General features: G+C 48.8%; 2 protein-coding genes across 3 annotated transcripts; one reads left to right on the top strand and one right to left on the bottom strand.

The window, feature by feature from the left end:
- Positions 1-4,420: 4,420 nt before the first annotated feature.
- On the bottom strand, positions 4,421-15,862 carry Slc5a6 (solute carrier family 5 member 6). 2 transcript variants are annotated; one of them, XM_038318168.1, is made up of 18 exons: positions 15,748-15,862; positions 15,367-15,583; positions 12,091-12,161; positions 10,592-11,136; positions 10,266-10,331; positions 9,959-10,010; positions 9,344-9,411; positions 8,973-9,127; positions 8,609-8,749; positions 8,327-8,456; positions 7,839-7,927; positions 7,477-7,589; positions 7,143-7,210; positions 6,376-6,462; positions 6,061-6,242; positions 5,763-5,866; positions 5,425-5,540; positions 4,421-5,325 (listed from the first exon to the last, which is right to left on the bottom strand). In XM_038318168.1, exons 4-18 carry the CDS (start codon positions 10,982-10,984, stop codon positions 5,179-5,181), a joined length of 1,911 nt encoding a protein of 636 aa, XP_038174096.1. In that variant the 5' UTR covers positions 10,985-11,136; positions 12,091-12,161; positions 15,367-15,583; positions 15,748-15,862; the 3' UTR covers positions 4,421-5,178. The 2 variants fall into 2 exon arrangements, with proteins under 2 accessions (XP_038174096.1, XP_041910377.1); XM_042054443.1 differs by lacking the exons at positions 12,091-12,161; positions 15,367-15,583; positions 15,748-15,862 and having other exon boundaries at positions 10,592-11,626.
- A 541-nt stretch (positions 15,863-16,403) lies between these two features.
- Positions 16,404-21,707, top strand: Atraid (all-trans retinoic acid induced differentiation factor). The gene is made up of 7 exons (XM_038318169.1): positions 16,404-16,556; positions 17,190-17,308; positions 19,713-19,784; positions 19,978-20,049; positions 20,270-20,391; positions 21,109-21,206; positions 21,376-21,707. Exons 1-7 carry the CDS (start codon positions 16,458-16,460, stop codon positions 21,478-21,480), a joined length of 687 nt encoding a protein of 228 aa, XP_038174097.1. The 5' UTR covers positions 16,404-16,457; the 3' UTR covers positions 21,481-21,707.
- The last annotated feature ends 27 nt before the right edge of the window (positions 21,708-21,734 follow it).

The following is a 21,734-nucleotide window of genomic DNA, read 5'->3' as shown; positions in this document are numbered from 1 at the left end:
GATCTTTGTGAGTTCGAGGCCAGCCTGGTCAAAAGAACTAGTTCCAGGAGAGCCAGGGTTGCTATTACAGAGAAACCCTGTCTTAAAAAACAAAGAAACAAAAAAAGATGTAGATCTTTAGTCCCAGGATTTTGGGAGGCAGAGACAGGCAGATCTCTTTAAGTTTAAGGCCAGCCAAATCTACACAGCAAGTTCCATGATAGCCAGGGCTACATATAGATACCCTGTCTCAAAACAATTACAGAAATAAATACACAGAAACAATAAAAGCTATGAGTCTTGCCTTGCTGAGCCTCAGAGGACTTCTGTGTACACCCTCTTAGTCTGAGACTTCTTCCAGCAGGAGCAAGGAATGTCCTAGAAAACACCAGCGTGAGTCTGGAGCTTTAGCTCAGATGGTAGTGTTTGCCCAGCATGCATTAAAACCATGTGTGATTCCCAGCTCCGCATAAGCCAGGTGTAGTGGGCACACCATAGTCCCAGCACTCTAGATTAGAAGTTCAAGGTCATCCTCGGTTCCACAGCCAGTTTGAAGCTAGCCGAGTTTCAGGAGGACTGTGTCACCAAAATAAATACATAAATAAACCAGAGAAAATGGCAGTCGACTCTGCTCCAAAGTCTTCCTTCCTGGCAGCCCTCTAACTGGGGGCTGAAGACCCTGCTCATTGGTCCCTACCAAGCTGCCAACTAGGCCTAACCAGTTCTCCTTGGCTCATTGGTAATTTAGGTAAGTCGTGTTACCTGCCAGGCTCCACCTAGGTTACCGTTTTATAGCCAAGGACCCAGCTGTATTTCCCAGAGCCCCACACCACGTACAGCTGCCACATTTCAGAGTGGTTCCATTTCAGTCTCAGAAGTTTACATATTGATCCATATTTTGCCTAGAAGACTAAACAAAAATCCACAGGACTCAAAACTTAGAAAAAAACCAAGGACCAGCCAGGTATGGTGTAGCACTCCTTTCATCTCAGCACTCGAAGGGCAGAGGCTGTCAATCTCTGTGAGTTCGAGGCCAGCCTGGTCTACAGAGTGAGCTTCAGGACAGCCAGAGCTACATAGTGAAAACCTGCCTCAAAAACAACAAAGGAACCAAGGATCTAGGAGCCAAAGAGGTTAAAGTGAGATCTAAGTTGCATCCTCATCTCACATCCTCCTCCGTCAGCACTCTGGTAGCCTAGCTCCATTTGTGAGTCTTTGATCATCCTCCGATGCCTGAAAGTTAGCAAGAGTGGAGACCCTTAACTTTTCTGTGTTTCATTTTGGCAGGAAGTAGCCAGTTGACTTGATGCCTGTCTTCTAAATGATTTTAAGGTCGTAACTCCTAAGAGGAATGTTAAGTAGCTAGATGGGCTTTGTTAAAAGATTTGGAGGTCACTGATGGTAAGCATTTCCCCTCCTTAAGATTTAAGATGCTATATGAGGGCTGAGGAGATGGCGGCAGGTTAAGAGCACCGGCTGCTCTTCCAGAGGACCCGGGTTCGGTTCCCAGCACTCACATGGCAGCTCACAACTGTCCTGGCTGTAACTCCAAGGTCTGACACCCTCACAAGCATGCAGGTAAGACACCAATGCACATAAAATACAAGTAAATTATAAAAAATGCTGTATGAGAGGAAGGTGGAAATGTCAGGGTTTACCCTGAAGTCCACTAAGGGAGAGTACTTCTTCCTGGTCAAAAAGAATAGAATTGGGGCTGAGATGGCTCAGTGGTTAAGGGCACTTACTTATTACTTGCAAGGTTTGTTTTTGAGCACCCTCGTGGGTCATCTGTAACTCCAGTTCCAGATCCGATGCCCTGTTCTAATGGTGGGCACCAGGTATGCATACAGTACATTCGTTCAGATAAAATAAAAATAAAGTTTAGCTAAGCAGTGGTGATGCCTTCCTTTAATCCCGGCACTTGGGAGATAGAGGTAGGTGGATCTCTGTGAATTGGAGGCCAGCTAGTTCCAGGACACCCAAGGCTACACATAAAATCCTGTCTTGAAGAAAACAGAAAATAAAAAAAAAAGCTTAAAAAGAACTTTGTTTTAAATAGACATTCCAATTTGCCCTGTTTACAAGGCTATATTCTATTGTACCCTCTCTTAATTTTTTAAAGATTTATTATGTATACATTGTGCTGCCTACAGGCTACAAGAGGGCACCAGATCTCATTACAGATGGTTGTGAGCCACCACGTGGTTGCTGCGAATTGAATTCAGGACCTCTGATAGAGCAGCCAGTGTTCTTAACCTCTCAGTCATCTCTCCAGCCCTGTCCTCTATTTTAAGTTAATCTAACTGGTCTTGTCACCTGTGCAGTGGATGGTCTTTCTGTACTCTGTGAATATGTTGTTCTCATTGTTTGATAAAGCTACTTTGGCCTATGGCAAGGCAGGATAGAGCCAGGTGGGAAATCCAAGCAGAGATACAGGAGAAGCAGGGCAGAGTCTGGTAGATGCCAATCAGCCACCCAGGGAGCAAGACAAGTAAAAACTAAGGCAACAAGTCACAAACCACATGGCAAAGGATAAGAAAATTGGCTTGATTTAACTGTAAGAGTTAGCTGGTTAAGTCTGAGCCATTGGCCAAGCATTATAAGTAATATTAAGCCTCTGAGTGATTATTTGGAAATGGCTGTGGGACGAGGCAGGACAGAGAAAAGCCTCTATCTATACACCTGTCCAGGAGACCCCCTCGGAAGAGCTGATTTGCCTGACAAGGAGGTGAGCATTATCCCCTCAATGCAATGCCCCTCAAAACCTCAGAAGCAGCCGGGCGTTGGTGGCGCACGCCTTTAATCCCAGCACTCGGGAGGCAGAGGCAGGCGGATCTCTGTGAGTTCGAGACCAGCCTGGTCTACAAGAGCTAGTTCCAGGACAGGCTCTAGAAACTACAGGGAAACCCTGTCTTGAAAAACCAAAAAAAAAAAAAAAAAACCTCAGAAGCTCTTACAGATCTTCACTAAGCCTGCCTGTTGCTTTAAATTTTATCTCAAAAACATAACTTTTTCTTTTCTCATTCTTTTCTTGGGTATCAGCCAAAATCCTAAACATACTTGCCCTGTTATTCTGGATGTTCTCTGACACCCTGTCTACTTTCCATTTTTTTACAGACTTAATTGCTAACCCTTACTCAAATGCATTTTTCTTTCCTTTTTAAATCTCGTTTTTTTTTAACATGTGTTTTTCCTGCATGTATGTGTACCACATACATAGCCTGTACCCAGAGGTCAGAAGAAAGGATTATCAGATCACCCAGAACTGGAGTTATAGATGGTCGTGAGCCATCATGTGGGTGCTGGGAAGTGTACCCAGGTCCTCTGCAAGAACACAAGATTTATCATCCACTGGAGTCTGTTTGGGCATAAGCCTTGCCCCTCCCTCCATGATGCTGGCTGGGACAGGAACAGAAAGGGCGTGAAGGATGGCTCACAAAGTCATACATTTATGGCCCAGATATCTGGGATACTGAGGCAAGAGAATCATGTCATCCCAGGAGCTTGTGACCAGCCTAGGCAATAAGGCAACTAGTTCCTGTTCTGAGATATGGCCTGACTTGTGATCATCATGTCTCCTATGTTCTGACATCACATATGTGTCCCACTGCAGGTTTGTTTCTTAAATCTGTGTGTATGCACAAGCTATGGGATCTGCTGGGAGTCGTAGGACAACTTCCAGGATTCAGTTTTCTATTATGCATGTCCCAGGGATCAAACTCAGAGGATTCACAACCTTCTCACCAGCTTTCTCAATGGCCTAAGACTACTTCCTTGGCTAGGCGGTGGTGGTTCATGTCTTTAATCCCAGTACTCGGGAAGCAAGAGACAGGTGGATCTTTGTGAGTTTGAGGCCAGCCTGGTCTACAAGAGCTATTTCCAGGACAGCTAGGACTGTTAACACAGAGAAACTCTGCCTCAAAAACAAACCCTGCACTTCCTTAAACAAAACTTGGGGTGGATACTGAGACACATAATGTCCTACCCTGAGCTGCATGGAATATGGGAGAGCAATTGGGCTATGTCTGAACCCTCAGATCTGCCTGGCCCGATGTTTCTATTGAGAGCCTGAGAACTTGTACACAGCTGCTAGGAACAGCAGGATGGGGCCAAGTAGGGTAGGAGATCAAGTACTGGAGACATGGGAAGTATTAATATTCTTTACTATACAAGTCAGTATTATTTCTCCTTAACATTCTTTCTCTTGTCTCAACAGCAAAAAAAAAAAAAAATCTCAAAACAGTTCTTTTGAAGAACTGAGGTAGCAAGAGATGGAATGAGCTACTTCAGGAAACAGTTGCGCCTAACTCTGCCCCTCCCCTCCCCCAGCGGCCACCTGCAGAGACTGAGCTCCAAGTCCTGTTTCAGTAGAGGAGACACCTAAAGAGATCTTATCTTCTCCAGGGTACAGGGGGTTACCTGAAGGAACAGAGGCCAGACACTAAGTCTAACAGCTTTTTTATTCCCTAGGAACAAATGCAGGAGGAAACTCCAAAATGAAACCGGCGCACAGACAGAGTGACACCAGGATGGCCTGGCTTCAGAGTTCAGAGGATAGCACACCGCATAAGGAACCCCGGTGAGGACACCATCTCTTAGGAACCACCTGAGGAGGGGTGAGGTCTGTGATGTAAAAACTTGCCCCTTCTACAAAGCAGATGTTACACAACTGTCCAAGACCCAGGACACCAAAGCCGCCCTCTGAAGAACTGAGGTAGGCAGGTAAGACTGTGAGGGGCTTGAGTGCTACAGATGACCTGAAATCACTTTCAGGCACCCACAAACGGCTGAGATAACCCAAGATGACTTGAGAGGGAGGGACTCGAAAGGTAGCCAAGAATTTCATGCTTAAGGTGGGGCTGGTCAATCTTGCCAAATCAGGCCCCAGGGTGGTTATAAGAAATATTATTCCTACCCACACCAAAGGACTCTGGTCATACTCAATCAAAAGTCATCCCTTTCTCTGTGGATTCATTTATTTCCCCACTCACGACGTAATTCTGTACCCTTCAAACCTGATCCCAAGGGTAGGATTGGCAAGGGATAAGGAAAAACCGTGTCTAGCCCTTGCATGCAGCGGCATCCATGGAGGCGCGAACAAGGTCCTTTGTTGTGGGCTAGGTCACCCAGCCCACCCCGCAGAACACCACCTAACACTATAGCGGGCCGTGGCTGCTGTCCTGCAGGGTGGCCAGACTGTCACAGAGAGGTCTCCTGGACGATGTAGGTCGGGCTGCAGGGCTGGTGGACGAGGCCGTCCTCAGCCATCCTCTCCTTATCCCTGCTGTCCTGCAGCATTCCATTCCTCATCTTCTCCGGAAACAGGGGGGGGACCACAGGGACATCCTAGGGCACAGGGAGTGCAGGTCACGGTAGACAAGGGCAGAGGGAGCATGGCAGGCACAAGGAGAGCAGGGAAAGGCTTCACATGACAATGGAGCTCACCTGGCTGTAGCTTCTCCAGCGAAGCCGCTTCTGGCAGGATAAGGGCAGGAGTGAGAGGAGCTTTGGCAATACTGGATAAATGGTGCCGGGGTTCAGGGTCCGGCCCCGCATTCCCCCTAAAGGCAAAGGTGCTTGTCAAGAGCCTTTCAGAGAACCTTAGAGCAGCACACTCTGCTGTCCCTGCACCAAGGTCCCAGTCCTCCAGCCCATTCTGATGTCAGCAGGGGACACCGGCTGTTACTGACACTCAGTATCCCAAGGGCAGGGTCCCACCTTCCCAAGACTGAAAAGTCCCCCTCAGCCCCTCATTTTGCTGTGTGGCAGTTCCACGCCCTCACCGGTGAGCAGACTGACAATCAGGCCCACGACAATGACTGTGGTGGAGTTGTGTGCACTGTACCATAAATAGGACAGGGAGTAGAACCGCTGCAGTCCTGTGGGCCTAGGGTGAGAGAGTGAGGACAAGCATTTGGCAGGGCATTCTGAAGGCACTTCAAGCCCCCCACCTACAAGGTCTCAGAACTCAACCTAACCCTGCTTATAACTTATGGTAACCCATCCCTTAGCAAGGCCCCCATGAAATCCCTCAAAATTGAGCTTTACACCCAAGGAGAACGAGAGCAAGCCGCTCCTCACTTGGACAGGGTGGTAGAAGGCATCAGAGTAGTCATAGTGGTGATGGTCAAGTTGCTGGGCAGGAAGGAGCCGGACCCATTAATGGGAGGGGACGCCACAGAAGAGCTCATCCTGCTCACTATGCTCCCAATGCCGATCCAGAAGGCCATGGTGAGTCCAGTCAACAGGCCTACGATGGCACCCTGCCCAGAGACACAGCCGACTCTCTTGTCACAAGGCCCACCACAAACCTCCATACCAATCCCCAGAACTGCTGAGTGCCTCAACAGTCCAGTTCCATCCACATGCATATCTGGGAAGCCAGGTGTCACTCACAAGAGGGTTGGCACACGGGAAGAACATCCCCAGGCAGAAAAGTCCCAGCAGTGGCCCTCCAACCATGCCAAAGATGCTGAGTGCTGCCTGGAGTCGATGGAAGGAGAGAAGAACACATAGGCTCAGAGACCAGCCTCAATGTCCTGTCAATCATCAGCTGCTGGTTTCTTCAGGGAGGGAAGGGCTGTGGTGATGCACTTCGGGCTGAGGCTGAGCTATAGGTCTCTCTGGGCCAACAACATCCTAGGAATCATGCTGGGCTTTTGCTCACTTGAGAGCCTGTTCTTAGTTAAAGGCATCTATCCAAGGACAATGCATGGAACTGGTAAGATGGCTCAGGAGATAAAGGTGCTTGCTGCCAACGCTGACACCCGAGTTCCATGTTCAGGACCCACACAGTACAAGGAGAGAACCAACTCCCAAAAACTGTCCTCTGACCCCCACTTGAGCACTGGCATGCAAGTATCCACACACAATAAATGAATAAATGTATTTCTCTCTTCTTTTTTGGGGGGTTTTGACATGGGTTCTCTTTGTAGCCCTGGCTGTTCTGGAACTTACTCCATAGACCAGGCTAGCCTTGTACTCAAGAGAGCCATCCACCTGCCTCTGCTTCCCAAGTCCTGGGATTAAAGGTATGTGCCACCATGTCCAGCTCAAATGTAGTAATATTTTAAAGGCACATTCCATTACTCTCAAAACAGCTATCTTCATTTCCTAGTTCAAACATACTCCCTGCTGAGAGCTCCTTCCTCTCGAGGCATTACCTGGAGCACTGATCCCAGATGAGAGGAAATATAGGCCATTCCCAGGCAAATCAGTCCATAGGCAAAGGCTGGGAAGACACAGAGGGGAGGCAATAAAGTGATGTGAGTCAACAAGTAGAGGGATGACACACCCCAACCAAATTACCACTCTATACCCCAGTCCCAGGGCCCGCTGCTCTCCCCTGAAAGCCATACATGATGGCTGTGTGCTGCTGCACGAGGATGTGCTGAGGCCAGGACAGACTTAGGGAAGCAGTCTTCCGTAACTGATGACAGTGACCAGGGTGTATCTCAAAACGAACAAGACTTAAGACACACAGATGAATAAGCCTACCAAGGCTTCGGGAAAGCAGGATGGCCCGGGTTTCAGTCATCTCAGGGAACCAAGGCTGAATTAGGTCCTCCATGGTGACAGTTGCCAGTGAATTGAATGCGGATGATATGGTGCTGCAGGGGAGGAAAAGAACGAGCTGTGTCAGGTCCGAGAGCCAAAGGAGGCAGAACTAAGGACTCCACAGACGGTAAGAAACCACCCATTGATGCGTAGCCCAGGCTACTTCAGAGGGGTGTGGAAAGCAAGAGGTCTCTGCTGGGGGACAGGTGTGTCACCTAGGTGACTGACACTGTCAAGTGAAGTCTGCTTTGGGAGAGGCCAAAACAGATGGGACTGGTCCAGCAGGGGCACTGCAGGAGTACCTGAGGGATCCACTGAAGAGGCAGGCGACAAAGAGCCCAGGCAGCCCCGGCATGTCCTTCAGGAGGTCCATGACAAAATAGAGCACTAGCTGCAAGGAGAGCAGACACACTCAGAGAGAACCTGGGCGCATCAGGAAGGGGTGCATCTTCCTTGAGCAGCCCGCCACTGATGGCCAGTGTGAGCACAGCATGCTGCCTAACACACCAAGCCTGTCTGCTACACAAGGAGGCTGTTGGGAAGCTCAGATGAGAGCAGACATGCAGAAGTTTCCAGTGAAGGGAGCTGGTATTGGCTGGCTGCCCACACATCAAATGGGTGGGCACTGATTAGATCTGCTCAGGACTGGAGTCTGACACTAGACAGCTGGGACCTCAGTCATCTCTCTTTTTTCTTTTTTCTTTTTCCAATTTAGCCACACAGGTACTCTGTTTAGGGATCCAGACTGGCTTCGCATGAGCACAGGATGGAGCCAGAGAGGCCCTCTCACCTGGTCAGGTGCTGCTTGCTCTTGCTGGGGGCTCATAGTATATTTCTTATAATAGGCAAACATGACCAGACCAATGAGGGAGCTCATGCACAGGGACACTTGCTGGCAGGGGAACACTGCATAGCAGGAACTGCAAAAGATCAGTGCCAGAAGACAGAGATGACATTAACAGACACTGTTAGACGTGCCCTCCTGAACCTCCAGAAAGCCCCCAACAAAGAGGAAGGCACTCTGAATCCTGTCCCACCCCACTGCTCCCAGGGACCCCATCCCCGCACTTACAGAATAGCAGCTTTCTCTGAGCGGGAGCTGAGGTAGCGCTGCACCTGAGCCTGATTCACTCCATACAAGGACAGCATCATGAAAACCCCCCCAAAGGCCAAAGTCCAGAAAGTATGACGCACAAAGGGGTCAGGATCCAGCCTACAACAGAGATACCCGGTCACTGCCACAGCCACCTCATCTCAGATGTGCATCCAGGCAACGTCCAGGCCTCTACACCCATGATCGCTTTCTCCCTCTGCAGTATGGACTGTCTGCCTATGGTGCTGCCAGCTTTCTCTCTGCTTACTAAAGCCCGAGACCAGGCTGAAATGGACTTGGCCCCTAGACGCTACAGGTACCACAGTCGAGGAAGCAGACTTACTCAATCCCAGAGATGCGGCCATACTGGGAAGACACATTCCATACATGACCCAAGCCGCCCACTCTGGCCGAGCCTACAATGATAACCACCAGCTGCCCTAGGAACATGACCAGCGTTTGGAACACATCTGTCCAAATGACAGCCTTGAGCCCACCCTACAAGAAAAAAAATATCACATCCGTTACAAATGCCAAATCAACTGGAGAGGGTGGACATTACACTACCAAGAAAGCCCTTGCATAACCCCTGAAACTGTTAGTCACTCTGCCTTCTCCGCCTCACCCTGGAACTGCATCCCATTTCTTTTTTATCTCTAGCCCTTCTTTTCCTTCTCCCATCTTCCCGCTGTCACCCAGGAAAACTGCAATTACCAGCGCAGTGTAGATGTTGCAGACAATTCCGAGGGCCAGGACTGACAGCCACAGATCAAATCCTGTCACTGAGAACAGACAAACGTCACAATCCTACCTCTGGTAGGTTTTCCAGAGCAACCCTGGTGAGGACGGCTACTCAAATCATAGAGATGAGCCCGCTGGGGTTGTCACATGACTTTAATCCCAGCATTCTGGGAGGCAGAGACAGGTAGGTCTCTGGGAGTCTATGTGGTCTATACAGCAGAGTGCCAGGACAGCCAGGACTACATAGGGACTTTGTCTCAAAAACAAGACAAAACAAAACAAAACAAAACAAAACAAAAACAAAGAAAACCCATCACAACATGGAAGCAATTAGTCATTAAAGGAGAAATAAATCATTTCTCAATACAGAAAAACAGAGCTCCACCGAAATGTTGATTAACCAGTTCAGGTGTGGCATGATAATGTTTGATCAACTTTTGACCGAGGTGAAGGAAGTCCCCTTCTACCCCTGGTGGAGACCAAGAGCCCTGTCATGAATTAGTTCTCTAGCACACCACCTCCTCTGCCCCTCCTAGCACCATTTCTCCAGCCTGCCAAGGCCAGAAGTCAGGGACCGTGACTCCTCACCTGCATTGAGGGCCAAGGACGGTGCGTAGAGAGCAACGCCCATGTAGATCACCTGTGGGAGATGGGAAGGGTGTGAAGGGTGAAGAGACACAGGTGGAAAGACAGTGTCCCCAAGGCTTGGGCTTACTTCCCTCTAACGCCTCCCGAAACCTGGCTTGCCACTACTGTCATATCTACAGTGGCATTGGACAGGATACCATCAGGGACTTGACCAACTAGTCACTCACAGGAATTTTAATCACAGGGAAAGCGCCATCCCAACTCTGAAGGCCCGAGTTCAGCCCTCCCCTGCCCCAGGCCCACCTACCATCTGAAAGATGAAGGTCACAGTTCCAAGGATCCTCACTACTTTGTTAAAGCGGAGCTCCAAGTACTAGATACAAGTACAAAGAATTTATGTGCCTTTTAAGACATGGCATTTTGTGACTCCAACCCTCATAATACATAACCTCTTTCCTCAAGAGGCCTAGTAACACAAGAAAATATGCAGAACATATACTCTGGACCCCCTAGGCATGGCACTCTCCACCCTCCTCCCCCAGGAAAAAGAGCTACTTGGGGCAGTCATTCTTTGGTGGAACCCGAGTCACAATCTTAGGTACCTATCCCCTTCTCCATGCCTTTCCTGTTTACCTCATAGGCACTGGTAAGATGCAGGCGGTAGAAGACTGGGATGAAGATGTGAGCAGGGATCAGAAGTCCCAGGAAGTAGGAGCATCCCAGGAACCAATACTGGGTTCCGAATCGGTAGATCTCAGCTGGTGCCCCCAGGATGGCTACTGCTGACTGGAAGGTGGCCAGCAGGGACAGTGCCACAGGAAGGCAGCCCATTTTGCGGTCTGCCAGCAGCAATTCACCAACAGTATGACGGCCCCATCCACGGCAAGCATGATAGAGCCCAATAATGAGGGAGAGAAGGAGCAACAGGCCAAACACCACATAGTCCACGACAGAAAAGGAGGAAATAACCCTGATGGCATCTGAGGTTGTGTGGAAGGGAGCTGAGGTGCTCTCCCCCATACTCATCCTCTCTGTGCCCGTTTTTTCAGGACTTGGTATTCCTGGGCTCAGAGCTGTCGGTTCACCGACCGAGCACGTACAGGCAAATGGCTCCGAGTTGGTTCCTGGCTCAGTTACACAGCATTCCTCTTCCAGCCAGTGTCACGGTCCAAGAGCAACTGGAAGAATCCATCTCTTAGTCAAGCCTGCCCTGCCCTCATGGCTGCCCACCCACAGGCTTCGGACATGTCATGGCCAGACTCAGACTAGCCAGCCAGCACAGTGGTGAATGTCTGCAAGGTACAGGCGGGCTTGCTAGAGGTTAGGGAGGGAGGGGAGGAGGGAGGAAGCAGCAGAGTGAGACACAGGAGACAATAACTTGGCCAGGACCTTTGCATGTACAGTTATAAAATTCAAGACCTTTCTTGGGTCTCCACCCAAGTAGTAAAATAAAAATCAACTCTAGCCTAATAGTCTTCATATAATCCCTGCCTCCATTTGCGGGCATAGACCCAGTCACTACAATGTATTGAGCCAGCAGAGCCCAGCCTGGCGCCAGAGCCCAGCAGGGAAGAAATGGGAAACCAATGACAGCAGGGTTTCCCCTATTCTCCTTGGCCTCAGTTCCTCTTCTCAAGACCCAGAGGTGTCATCCTCCGAACAATGCCGCCCCCACCCCAGCCCAGCCCAGCGAACTCACCTCCCTGATGTCTCCAGCTCCATTCAGAACAGAAGGCTCACTACTCTGTACCCTTTTCTCTTTCGGGATTAAAGGCATGTGCCACCACTACCCGGTTGTACCTCTTTATTAGCATCCCCGGTATCACTAGAGAAACCTGTCTGCCTCAGCTCCTGCTAGACACACCCATCAAGGGTGGATCTGGTCAGGGTGGTAAAATTCAAAAGAGACAGAAAGGGACCAGAGGGACGGTCAGTGGTTAAGAGTACTTGCTCTTGTGGAGGACCCAGGTTCTAGTCTCAGCATCCACATGGAAGCTCACAATCATCTATTACTCTAGTTCCAGGGGGTCCGAAGCCCTCTGATTGCTTATGTGGGCACCAGGTACACATGTGGAGCAGACATGCACACAGACAAGACACCCATATACATGATGATGGGCTCAGACACATACCCGGAGAAGCAATCTCTGAGGCAGAGCTGCCTGGAGCGGCACTGAGGCAGAGGCCCTGATTCTGTAAGGAGCTGAGGAAAGAGCAAGAATTGGGGTCAGAGGAACGCATTTGTTGCTATCTGTTCTGGGCTCTTCAGGGAACCAAGCACTGTGCCCTGAAATGGCCCATATCACTCTATGTCCCGACTCAGCTCTAGCAGATCCAGACTAGAGAGCTCACAGTCAACAGCATTCTTAGATGGATTAGGCTCTCCAGCTAAATCGCTCTTGGCACCCTGTGTGCTAGACAGAGTTAAAAAGGAGTTGCCTAGAAGACAGGAAAGTTACTTTTCTAACTCTCTCACACAAATCACCATTCTAATAATATGCCACAATCTTTAAAAGAACAAAGATGGGATCACACTATCCCAAGTCAGCCACTCTTACAGCGCCCCCACTTCATACAGAAGTATAAAGATCCAGACATTCAAGTAACCTTTTCTTTCTTTCTTTCTTTCTTTTTTTTTTTTTTTTTTTGCTTTTTCTTTTTTTTTGGGGGGGGGGGGTGGTTTCAAGACAGAGTGTCTATGTAGCTTTGGAGCCTGTCCTGGAACTAGCTCTTGCAGACCAGGCTGGCCTCAAACTCAGAGATCTGCCTGTCTCTGCCTCCTGAATGCTGGTATTAAAGGCATACGCCACCGCTGGCCTGGCCATAACCTTTTCCTTTTTTCTATGTTTATGTACGCACTGGTGCACGTGAGCAAATTCACGAGCATGTGGAAACTCAGGTGTCTTCCTTGGTCTTCACACTTAGGTGGCAAGCCTTGACCTACTACTAAGCTATCTCCTGGGCCTCTCAAGCAACCCTCCTAAAACACAGCTAAGTAACTGTCAGAGGCAACATTAGAACACAGGCCTATGGATCCCTCATCCATCCCGCTCTCCCAAATGTCCATCCTCTCGTCTTGAAAAGCAATCCCTAAGCAGGGCAGTGGTGGCACATACCTTTAATCCCACCATAAGGGGGGGGGGGCAGTTCCTGAGGCGTACCTCTGGGTGTTCAAGGTCAGCCTGGCCACAGAGCAAGTTCCAGGACAGCCAGGGATACAAGGAAACCCTGTCTTGAAACAAACAAACATAAAATAAACAAAAAGCAATCCCCTAGAAGTACTCCTCAGGCCCAGCGGTGGCACATGCCTTTAATCCCAGCACCTGGGAGGCAGAAGCAGGCAGATCTCTGAGTTCGAGGCCAGCCTGGTCTGCAAGAGCTAGTTCCAGGACAGGCTCCAAAGCTACAGAGAAATCCTGTCTGGAGACGGTGGGGGGAGGGACAAGAAGCAAAAAAGCACTCCTCGGTGTGGAAGGAACACTAGAGAATGCTGCATATTTAGATAGCCTTACGCGATGACAGTTCATGTTCTCTGAATACCTGCTTTTGAGCCAGGAGTAAAAGTGCCTCTATGTCACAGGTTCACAGACTTTTGACCCACCTGAGGAATAAGCCACACCTCAGATCCTATCTAGTACCTTCTAAGTGCTAAATTCCTACCTTGGAGCAGCCTAAGGCAGGGTGGTACAAGAGACTTTTCCTAAATAAACTATAGCTCTAAGTCCTGTCTAGTACGTGCCACTAGGCTAGAGACTCCACCTTCTAAAATTCAAACACCCTCCCTCAAAGTTCTAAAAAAAAAAAAAAAAAGAAAGCAGTTTCCTGTTTTGTGTCTTATTTGCTGCTAAATCTTCTCTCCCAGCCTCCTCCAATGGTGAACAACAGGGTATTTTACCTGAAACACCCTCAGCATCTCTCTACAAAACCTGTAAAAAATGGGTCTTGAATCTCTATTATAGGGTTTGGTGAGATGGTCCAGGGGTTCAGGGTTCTGACTTCTCTGTAGAGGACTCAAGTTTGGATGCAAACATCCACAGTATCAGCCTGAAACTACCACTACCTCCAGCTCTGTTGCTTCTGGGCTCCTCACACTAGTACTCATAGACAGACGCACACAGAGCACAAAACAGTAAAGAAACTGTTCGCAGGTAATTCACTGTGGTCCAACCTCACTATTCCCAAGACTAGAAAGGATCAAAGTGCTAACTGTAGTTAGTCAGTCATGGAACAGTACATAGATTTCAACCAATCTAGTAACAGATTAATACATCCTGCCTACCAGGAGATCAGGGCATCTTCTCCCACACTGTATTCAGCACGCCGGGGCAGATACTGCCTGGAAGACAAGGCGCGCTACACACATGTTAAGGAAGGGTCTGAGCTTGGGCCACACGTTCTATGTCACAATGCAACTCTCTAGATCAACAGTCCCAACAGGGCACACTGGTTTCACCTAAGGATGCCCTGGGCCTTTGTGTTTTGTAACACCTTGAGATTTCTCACTCTTTGGCAAGCAGTCACTACTATGAAAAACGTCATAGACTAGATGGTGGCGCACGCCTTTAATTCCAGCACCTGAGAGGCAGAGGCAGACTTCAGGCTGGTCTACAGAGTGAGTCCCAGGACAGTCAGAGCTACACAGGAGGCAGAGACAGGTGTGTAGCTCTGTGAGTTTCAGGACAACCCTGTCTCAAAATAAAAACACAAGGGGAGGGGTGGTGGGTCCCAGGACTACTGGTTCCCTCTACTTCTGGAGTTTCCGAAAATTTTGTCTTTGTTTTTCAAGACAAGGTTTCTCTGTAGCTTTGGTGCCTGTCCTGGAACTAGCCCTTGTGGTCCAGGCTGGCCTTGAACTCACAGAGATCCACCTGCCACTGCCTCCGGGAGTGCTGGGATTAAAGGCGTGCGCTGCCACCACCGCCAAGGTTCCTGATAAATTATTTGCATTAGGCACCAAGAATCCTCCAGGATGAAGAAGAAACTAAGCAGACAGGAAAATGCCAATCCAGTGACAGGCTTCAGTTCACACAATCCGATTCTAGGAAAAGAACAGTGGCCTTCTGAACACTCCATAGACACACCAATGGACATGTCGTCTATCTCAGAGAGTAGCCAGAAGAAAGCCAAGCCCACTTTCCTAAGTAGGATTCTCATCTTCATCTGGCGGTTTGTGGGTTTTGAAGTCCTGGGGACCTGAACAAGCTAGTAAAGCACAGGTCCACAGGGCTAAATCCTCACCAGCTTCCTCTTTTGGAATGCAAATGCCAGCTGCCACAGGCGGGTCTTTGGTTTAAAATTTCTCAAGGTCTGAATAGTTTCTCACCAGAACAAAATATTTCAGCCAGCTAAATGTATTAATAAATGTAAATTCAGGACTTCCAGGCAGGCACCTGGAACAGGCAGGTTACCTGAAATGAACTCCAACTGTCTTTGGTGACCTCTTGAGGTGTCCTCATCAAAAGCAATAGCTGCCCTTTGGTGTGACGGGTCTCTCCCAGCGCCCTTCCAGACAGGTCTCCTGCGGCTGCTACCACGCTGCAGAAGCGCTACCTTACTTTGCGTCGGTGGTTCGGCCAGGACTACCAAAGTTCCTTCATTCCTTCCGAAACCAGCATTGTTCTTTTCCTGGGAAGGCAAAGAACATGAGTTTGGGAAGCGTCTTTCCCGCTCCACCACCTTGCCCGGGCTCGGGGCACTACGCAACATTAAGGTGAAGGGTTCCCAGACTCGTGTCCTCCTGCCAGCGTTTGCCCTTCGCCCTCCGATCTCCGCTCCTCCATCACCCATACCCTTTTTCGATTCAGTTTTCCCCTTCTCTCCACACGGGCAAACCCACCACTTTCCGCTAGTATTTAAGACCTTTTCCCCAAAGCCCACGCGGAGAGGCTCGCCCCTCGCCTCGCCCCGCCCCTCCCCTCCCAGCTCCGCCTCTCGTGTTCAAAGGCGACTGAACTCGGCCTCTCTGCCCAATCCCTGCCCAACCCCCCGCCCCCCCCCCCGCCCCGGCCCAGCCCACCTGCGCGATTCCACACGTGGGTAGCTGGCCCGCGGGCCATCTCGGCCCGAACAGCATCCGGCTTGGTGACAGCGGGACCCCGCCCCCCGGCCCGCCCTGATCGCCGCGCCGCCATGTTTACTGAGGGCGGATGGAGAGTCCCAGTTGTCCGCACCGTGCTGAGGAAGCATGCAGTAAGCTCCAAGCAACTAAGCGGCGCGTGGGGAGGCCTGCGCTCCCAGGAGAATGGCGAGAGGGTGGGTCTGCCCGCCAGGAACAGGCACCGGGGAGCGCGGACATGAGCCCAGAAGACGGGGAGCAGCAGCCGCGCTCTAGCAAACCATGCCACGCCCCACGGCGCCTGCCGAGGACTGGTCAGGCCACGCCCCAGAGTGGCCGGGTTTACAAAATTAGGCCCCGCCCTAAGACTGAGGCGTGATGCGCGGGGGCGGGGCCTCGCGCTCGGCTCTCGCGAGCTGTCAAGAAGGTTGAAAGGAGTGGAAAATGGCGTCTCGAGAGCCGGGCAGTTCTGCGAACTCGATACCTTGGGTTGCTACCCTGCTCCTGGCTGTGGGCGTGGAGAGGGCGCTGGCTCTACCTGAGGTACAGAAGAAAGCTGGTTTGAGATCTGGCTGAAGAAGGTTGCCGATCGTCAGCCTTGTGTTGAGCTCGCCCGCCGGTGGCTGTCCCAGCCGAAGCTCAGATTTCTCCCTGACGATTCCCTAGCCCTGTCCCAGAGGGGATCGTGCTCCCGAGTACTCTCGTAGCGCCAGCCACTGGCACCTTCGCCCTGCCCACATTCAGAGACCTTTGAAATTTGATCTCCTTGCTTTTGAATAACTTTAAATTGTTCTTCCCACTCTAGAGTCCCCGGCTCCTCCGCCAGCTGTCCTTGCACGAATACCGTGCGTGGTGCAGTGGCATGGCTGAGTACTTTGTGTACCCGCATGCAGGTCTTTAACACTTGCCAAAGCATGCCTGTCAAGTGGAGAAGTCTCTGGAAGGGACATGATATAGTCAAGTAATGATTCACCTAGATGAGGACCTTCTTTCGGGAAAGACTTGTATAGTGCGCTGATTTGGTGCCCTGTTGTAGTCGAAGAAATGGGTTCTATTTATAAAAGCCAGCTTTCTGCTCTGTATTGTAGGAATTCTGGAGAGTACTGACAACTATTGATTCTTGTTTGTTCTTTTTTTCTTTCTGGAGTCTTAATAAGGTTTCTTTCTTTTCTACAGATATGCACCCAGTGTCCAGGAGGTGTGCAGAACACGTCCAGAGTAGCCGTTTACTGTGAGAATACATCGGAGTCAATGCAAGCCCGATGCTGCCTGAATCAGAAGGGCACCATCTTGGGGTGAGGGAGGAGAAGACATCCTTGGATACGCAAAAAAGTTCACAGAGTCACATGCTTGCCTAACTGACTTTGGGGATAAATACTGGCACCTAACTGGAGACGTCTAATGCTTGATTGTAAAATGTTTAAATTGGTATAGTATTATTCGATAGGTAAAAGATCGTAAAAGATCTCCCCCCCCATGACAATAGTTCTTGCCATTTTATAGACTTTTGTGGCATCATTTTAAAATTGCTTTGTTTTTGTTTTTGTTGTTTGTTTCTGAGACAGGGTTTCTTTGTGTAGCTTTGGAGCCTGTCCTGGAACTCGCTCTGTAGACCAGGCTGGCCTCGAACTCATAGAGATCCACCTGCCTCTGCCTCCCGAGTGCTGGGATTCAAGGCGTGTGCCACCACCGCCTGGCACAATTTTCTTAATTTAATTTTTTTATGTTGTGTGTGTCTGGGTGCATGCACTTGAGTGCAGGTGCTGGAAGAGTCCAGAGGCTTTGGGTCCTCTGTAGCTGGAGGGATAGGCAGCTGTGAGATGTCCAACATGGGCACCACTCAGTTGTCTACAGGATCGGTACTCACACTTAACTGCTAAGCCATCTCTCCAGTCCTTAGTTTTTCTTCTGTCTTTTTGTAATAGCTGTTCTGGGTACTAGGGAATGAGCCTAGGACCTTGTGCATGCTATCCAAGCTGCCTTTTTTGGTTTAGTTTTTCTTTTCTTTTTTTTAAAATTAATTTATTTATTATTGTATATAGTGTTCTCCTGCATGTATGCCTGCCTGCCAGGAGAGGGCACCAGACCTCATTACAGATGGCTGTGAGCCACCATGTGGTTGCTGGGAATTGAACTCAGGACCTCTGAAAAGAGCAGCCAGTGCTCTTAACCTCTGAGCCAACTCTCCAGCCCCCTTTTCTTTTCTTTGGGACAGGGTCTTCCTATACAGCCCTGGTACTTACTGTGTAGCACAGCATGGCCTCAAACTCACATCATTTCTGCATCAGCCTCCTGAGTACCGGAGTTACAGAGTGAGCCATCATACTTGACTCCTTCAGCATTTATCATTTTGACACATGATCTCACTGAATTGCCTACATAACCTTGAACTTGTGATCCTCCTGCCTCAGCTTCCTGAGTAGCAAGAATTACAGGTAGCTTGCACCACCAGGCCAGAAACTAAGTTATATATTTTATAATGTTATGATTTTGTACTTTGTAGGCACTCAGTAATGAAAATAATGTGTTGAAGTTCTTTCTTGTTTGGTTGATTTTTTGAGACAGGACTTCTCTGTATAGCCCTGGCTGTCCTGGAACTCACTCTGCAGACCAGGCTGGCCTTGAACTTAGAGATTTGCCTCCTTCTGCTTTGGAGTGCTGGAACTAAAGGCTAGAAGTCCTTAATGTATAGACATTTATAGTTGTCTCTGATAGGAAATAGAGTTGGGAAAAATTTAAGTGATTTGCTTTTTTTCTTTTGTTTTGTTTATTCTTTCATTTAAAACATCTGTGGCTGGGCCTGGTATTTGTAATTTCAGCACTTTGGAGGAGGATCAAGAATTCAAGGTGGGCTAAGAGGTAGTGACACACGACTTTAATCCCACCCAGCCCTCGGGAAGCAGAGGCGGAAGGAGCTCTGTGTTCAAGGCCAGCCTGATCTACAGAGCAAGTTCCAGGCCAGCCAGGTATATACAGAGAAACCCAAGGTCACCTTTAGCTACTTTGTGAATTTGAGGCTAGCTTGGGTTACATTGAGACCTTGTCTCAAAAAGAAATCATCTCGGTGGGGTTGCTGACGGGGATGCTGAGCACTGTGGTTCTTGTCTCTCACCCCAGCATTTGAGAAGCTGAGGCAGGAGGATTGTCACAGGTTGAGACCAGCCGGGGATGCAGAGTGAGACCCTGTCTCAAAACAAAAGAAAATCTCTGTGGTGTGGTGGTTGTGGCTATGGCTTGGTGATAAAGTGCCTCAAACGCACAAGACCCTGGGTTTAATCCCCAGCAAGGGCAACAAAAGCCTCTGGGTCTGAGATTCACAGGATAAGAGCTACTAACCCTGGAGAAAATAACACCAAGATTCTCCCAATACTTGCACAATGCATAGCTATACTGGCTAGAACTGTGATTGCAACGCTCCATATCAGTACCGATCAGCATAGGAGCCATGCTGTCATACGTATTTGTAGTCTTTCTTGTGAGAATGCATTTGAATTTTAGGTAAATTACAATGTCAACATATGTAGCTAGCGCTAACTATATTGGATAATACACGATTACAATGTCTCCTACCATAGTACTTCTCTTATAGTTCTGAGCATAGCGTTGTTCCGTCAATATTGGATTAAGTGTGTGCACAAATACTAACCTTGCTAGGCATGGAAAAGAGACATAGTTGCACTAATCACTTTGTTTCTTCAGGCTAGATCTCCAGAACTGTTCCCTGAAGGATCCTGGTCCAAACTTTTTTCATGCTTCAACTGCTGTTATCATGTAAGCGTTTAGGTACTTTCCTAATATGGTGATGTGAAGGTGTTTGGAGATAACTCTTAAAAAGGGTAGATTAATATTAGCGTCTAAACCTGTATAACTGAGGGTGAGGATTGGACTAGTAGCCCAGGAGAGCATGTGTAAATGTTAATAGCATGCTTTTCTCAGCAGAGTACTAACAGTGTGTGCTTTGCAGAGACCTTCAAGCAAATCCTCTCAAGGAAGACTTGACCAACACCTTCCGTGGCTTTACCCAGCTCCAGACTCTGTGAGTAATAGACTGGGAAGAGGGAATCATAGATCTTAATTGTTAGTCAACATCAAAGCTGCTGTTGCTACGGTGTGTGTGTGTGCATAGATGCTTGAGTGCGCTCATATGCACATGTGTATGTGTGCGCATGTGTGTTGCTAGTGAATGTTTGTTCAGCTACTGAGCTATACCCTAAACTCTTTGGCTGTGTGTTTATGACCATGTGTGCTACCTTCAGGATATTACCACCAGATGTCACCTGTCCTGGAGGTATTAATGCCTGGGAAAGTATTATCTCTTTCACGGACAAGCAAATTTGCCAAGGACAGAAGGACCTTTGCAATAGCACTGGAAGCCCAGGTATGCTGTGGAATGGCCATCTCACTGGCGAGTCCTTTTCCTTCTTTCTAAGGTGACGTCATTCTCTACTTTAGAAGAATAAAGGCGCTAAGTGCCTTTCTGTTCGGAGTTCTCTATTCCCCTATAAAGGTTTTAATTATTTTTTTAAAAAAATTTATTTATTTATCATGTATACAGTGTTCTGTCTGCATGTATGCCTGCACACCAGAAGAGGGCACCAGATCTCATTACAGATGGTTGTGAGCCACCATGTGGTTGCTGGGAATTGAACTCAGGACCTCTGGAAGAGCAGCCAGTGCTCTTAACTGCTGAGTCATTTCTCCAGCCCAACGTTTTAATTATTATTGTTAGTGTTACAGTCTGATTATTTATGATCTTCTATTTTTTGTTTGTTTTTGTTTTTAATTTTCTGAAGCAGAGTCTATATATTCCTAGATCTGGAACTTGTGTAAACAGACTGGGCTTCAACTCACAGAGATCTGCCTGCCCCTGCCTCCCAAATGCTGGGATTTGGGCATCTGCCACCATGCCCAGCTTTTTTCTCTACTTTTGACCTAGAAGTAATTAAAAGATCTAAGCAGATATTTAAGAAAAATACCTAATGAGATTCAGTGATACCCTCCCCTGCCCGTAGATGCTTCTGAGATCAGGGAGACTGGCTTGTCAGGGTCACATGGCCTTAGATTCCAGGGACTCTTGCTTTCCTCTGGCCCCCAGAAATGTGTCCTGAGAATGGATCTTGTGCACCTGAAGGTCCTGGTCTTTCGCAGTGCGTTTGTGCTGATGGTTTTCACGGATACAAGTGTATGAGGCAGGTAAGGAACTGGACCTTTCAGAAATAGAGGAATGCATTTGGCAAGAACCTCTCAGAAAGAGACAAGGGAAGTGGCCGAGATGAGGGGATGCTTGGCGAAGAAAAACTAGGTGGCAGAAAGTGACCCTGTATACACTGCTGTGACTGTTTGCTTTGTTTGCTAATCACAGGGTTCCTTTTCACTGCTTATGTTCTTTGGCATTCTGGGATCCACCACGCTAGCCATCTCTGTTCTACTTTGGGGAACCCAGCGCCGAAAGGCCAAGGCTTCTTGAACCACACAGGGCTTCCTGCTCACCTGAGATCACCCTGATCATGACAAACATGACTGGCCAGGGGGCGGATCCTGCTGAAAGCTGAAGCGGCCATTGATGATGAAGGAAGGTGTCAAATTGCACCACCTCGGAGTGATGGACCCTCGGTTCAGGAGTGGACGAATACTTGTTTGTATTACTGACTACAATAAACACTTTTTTCCCCATTGTTTTAGGGACTAGCGCCATACCTTCGCGTGTTTCTTGCTTGAGGG

Source organism: Arvicola amphibius, chromosome 2 (genome assembly GCF_903992535.2).
Source record: "Arvicola amphibius chromosome 2, mArvAmp1.2, whole genome shotgun sequence".
Taxonomy (NCBI): domain Eukaryota; kingdom Metazoa; phylum Chordata; class Mammalia; order Rodentia; family Cricetidae; genus Arvicola; species Arvicola amphibius.
Note: the sequence above shows the minus strand (reverse complement) of the source record. Positions and strands in the feature narration are given on the sequence as shown.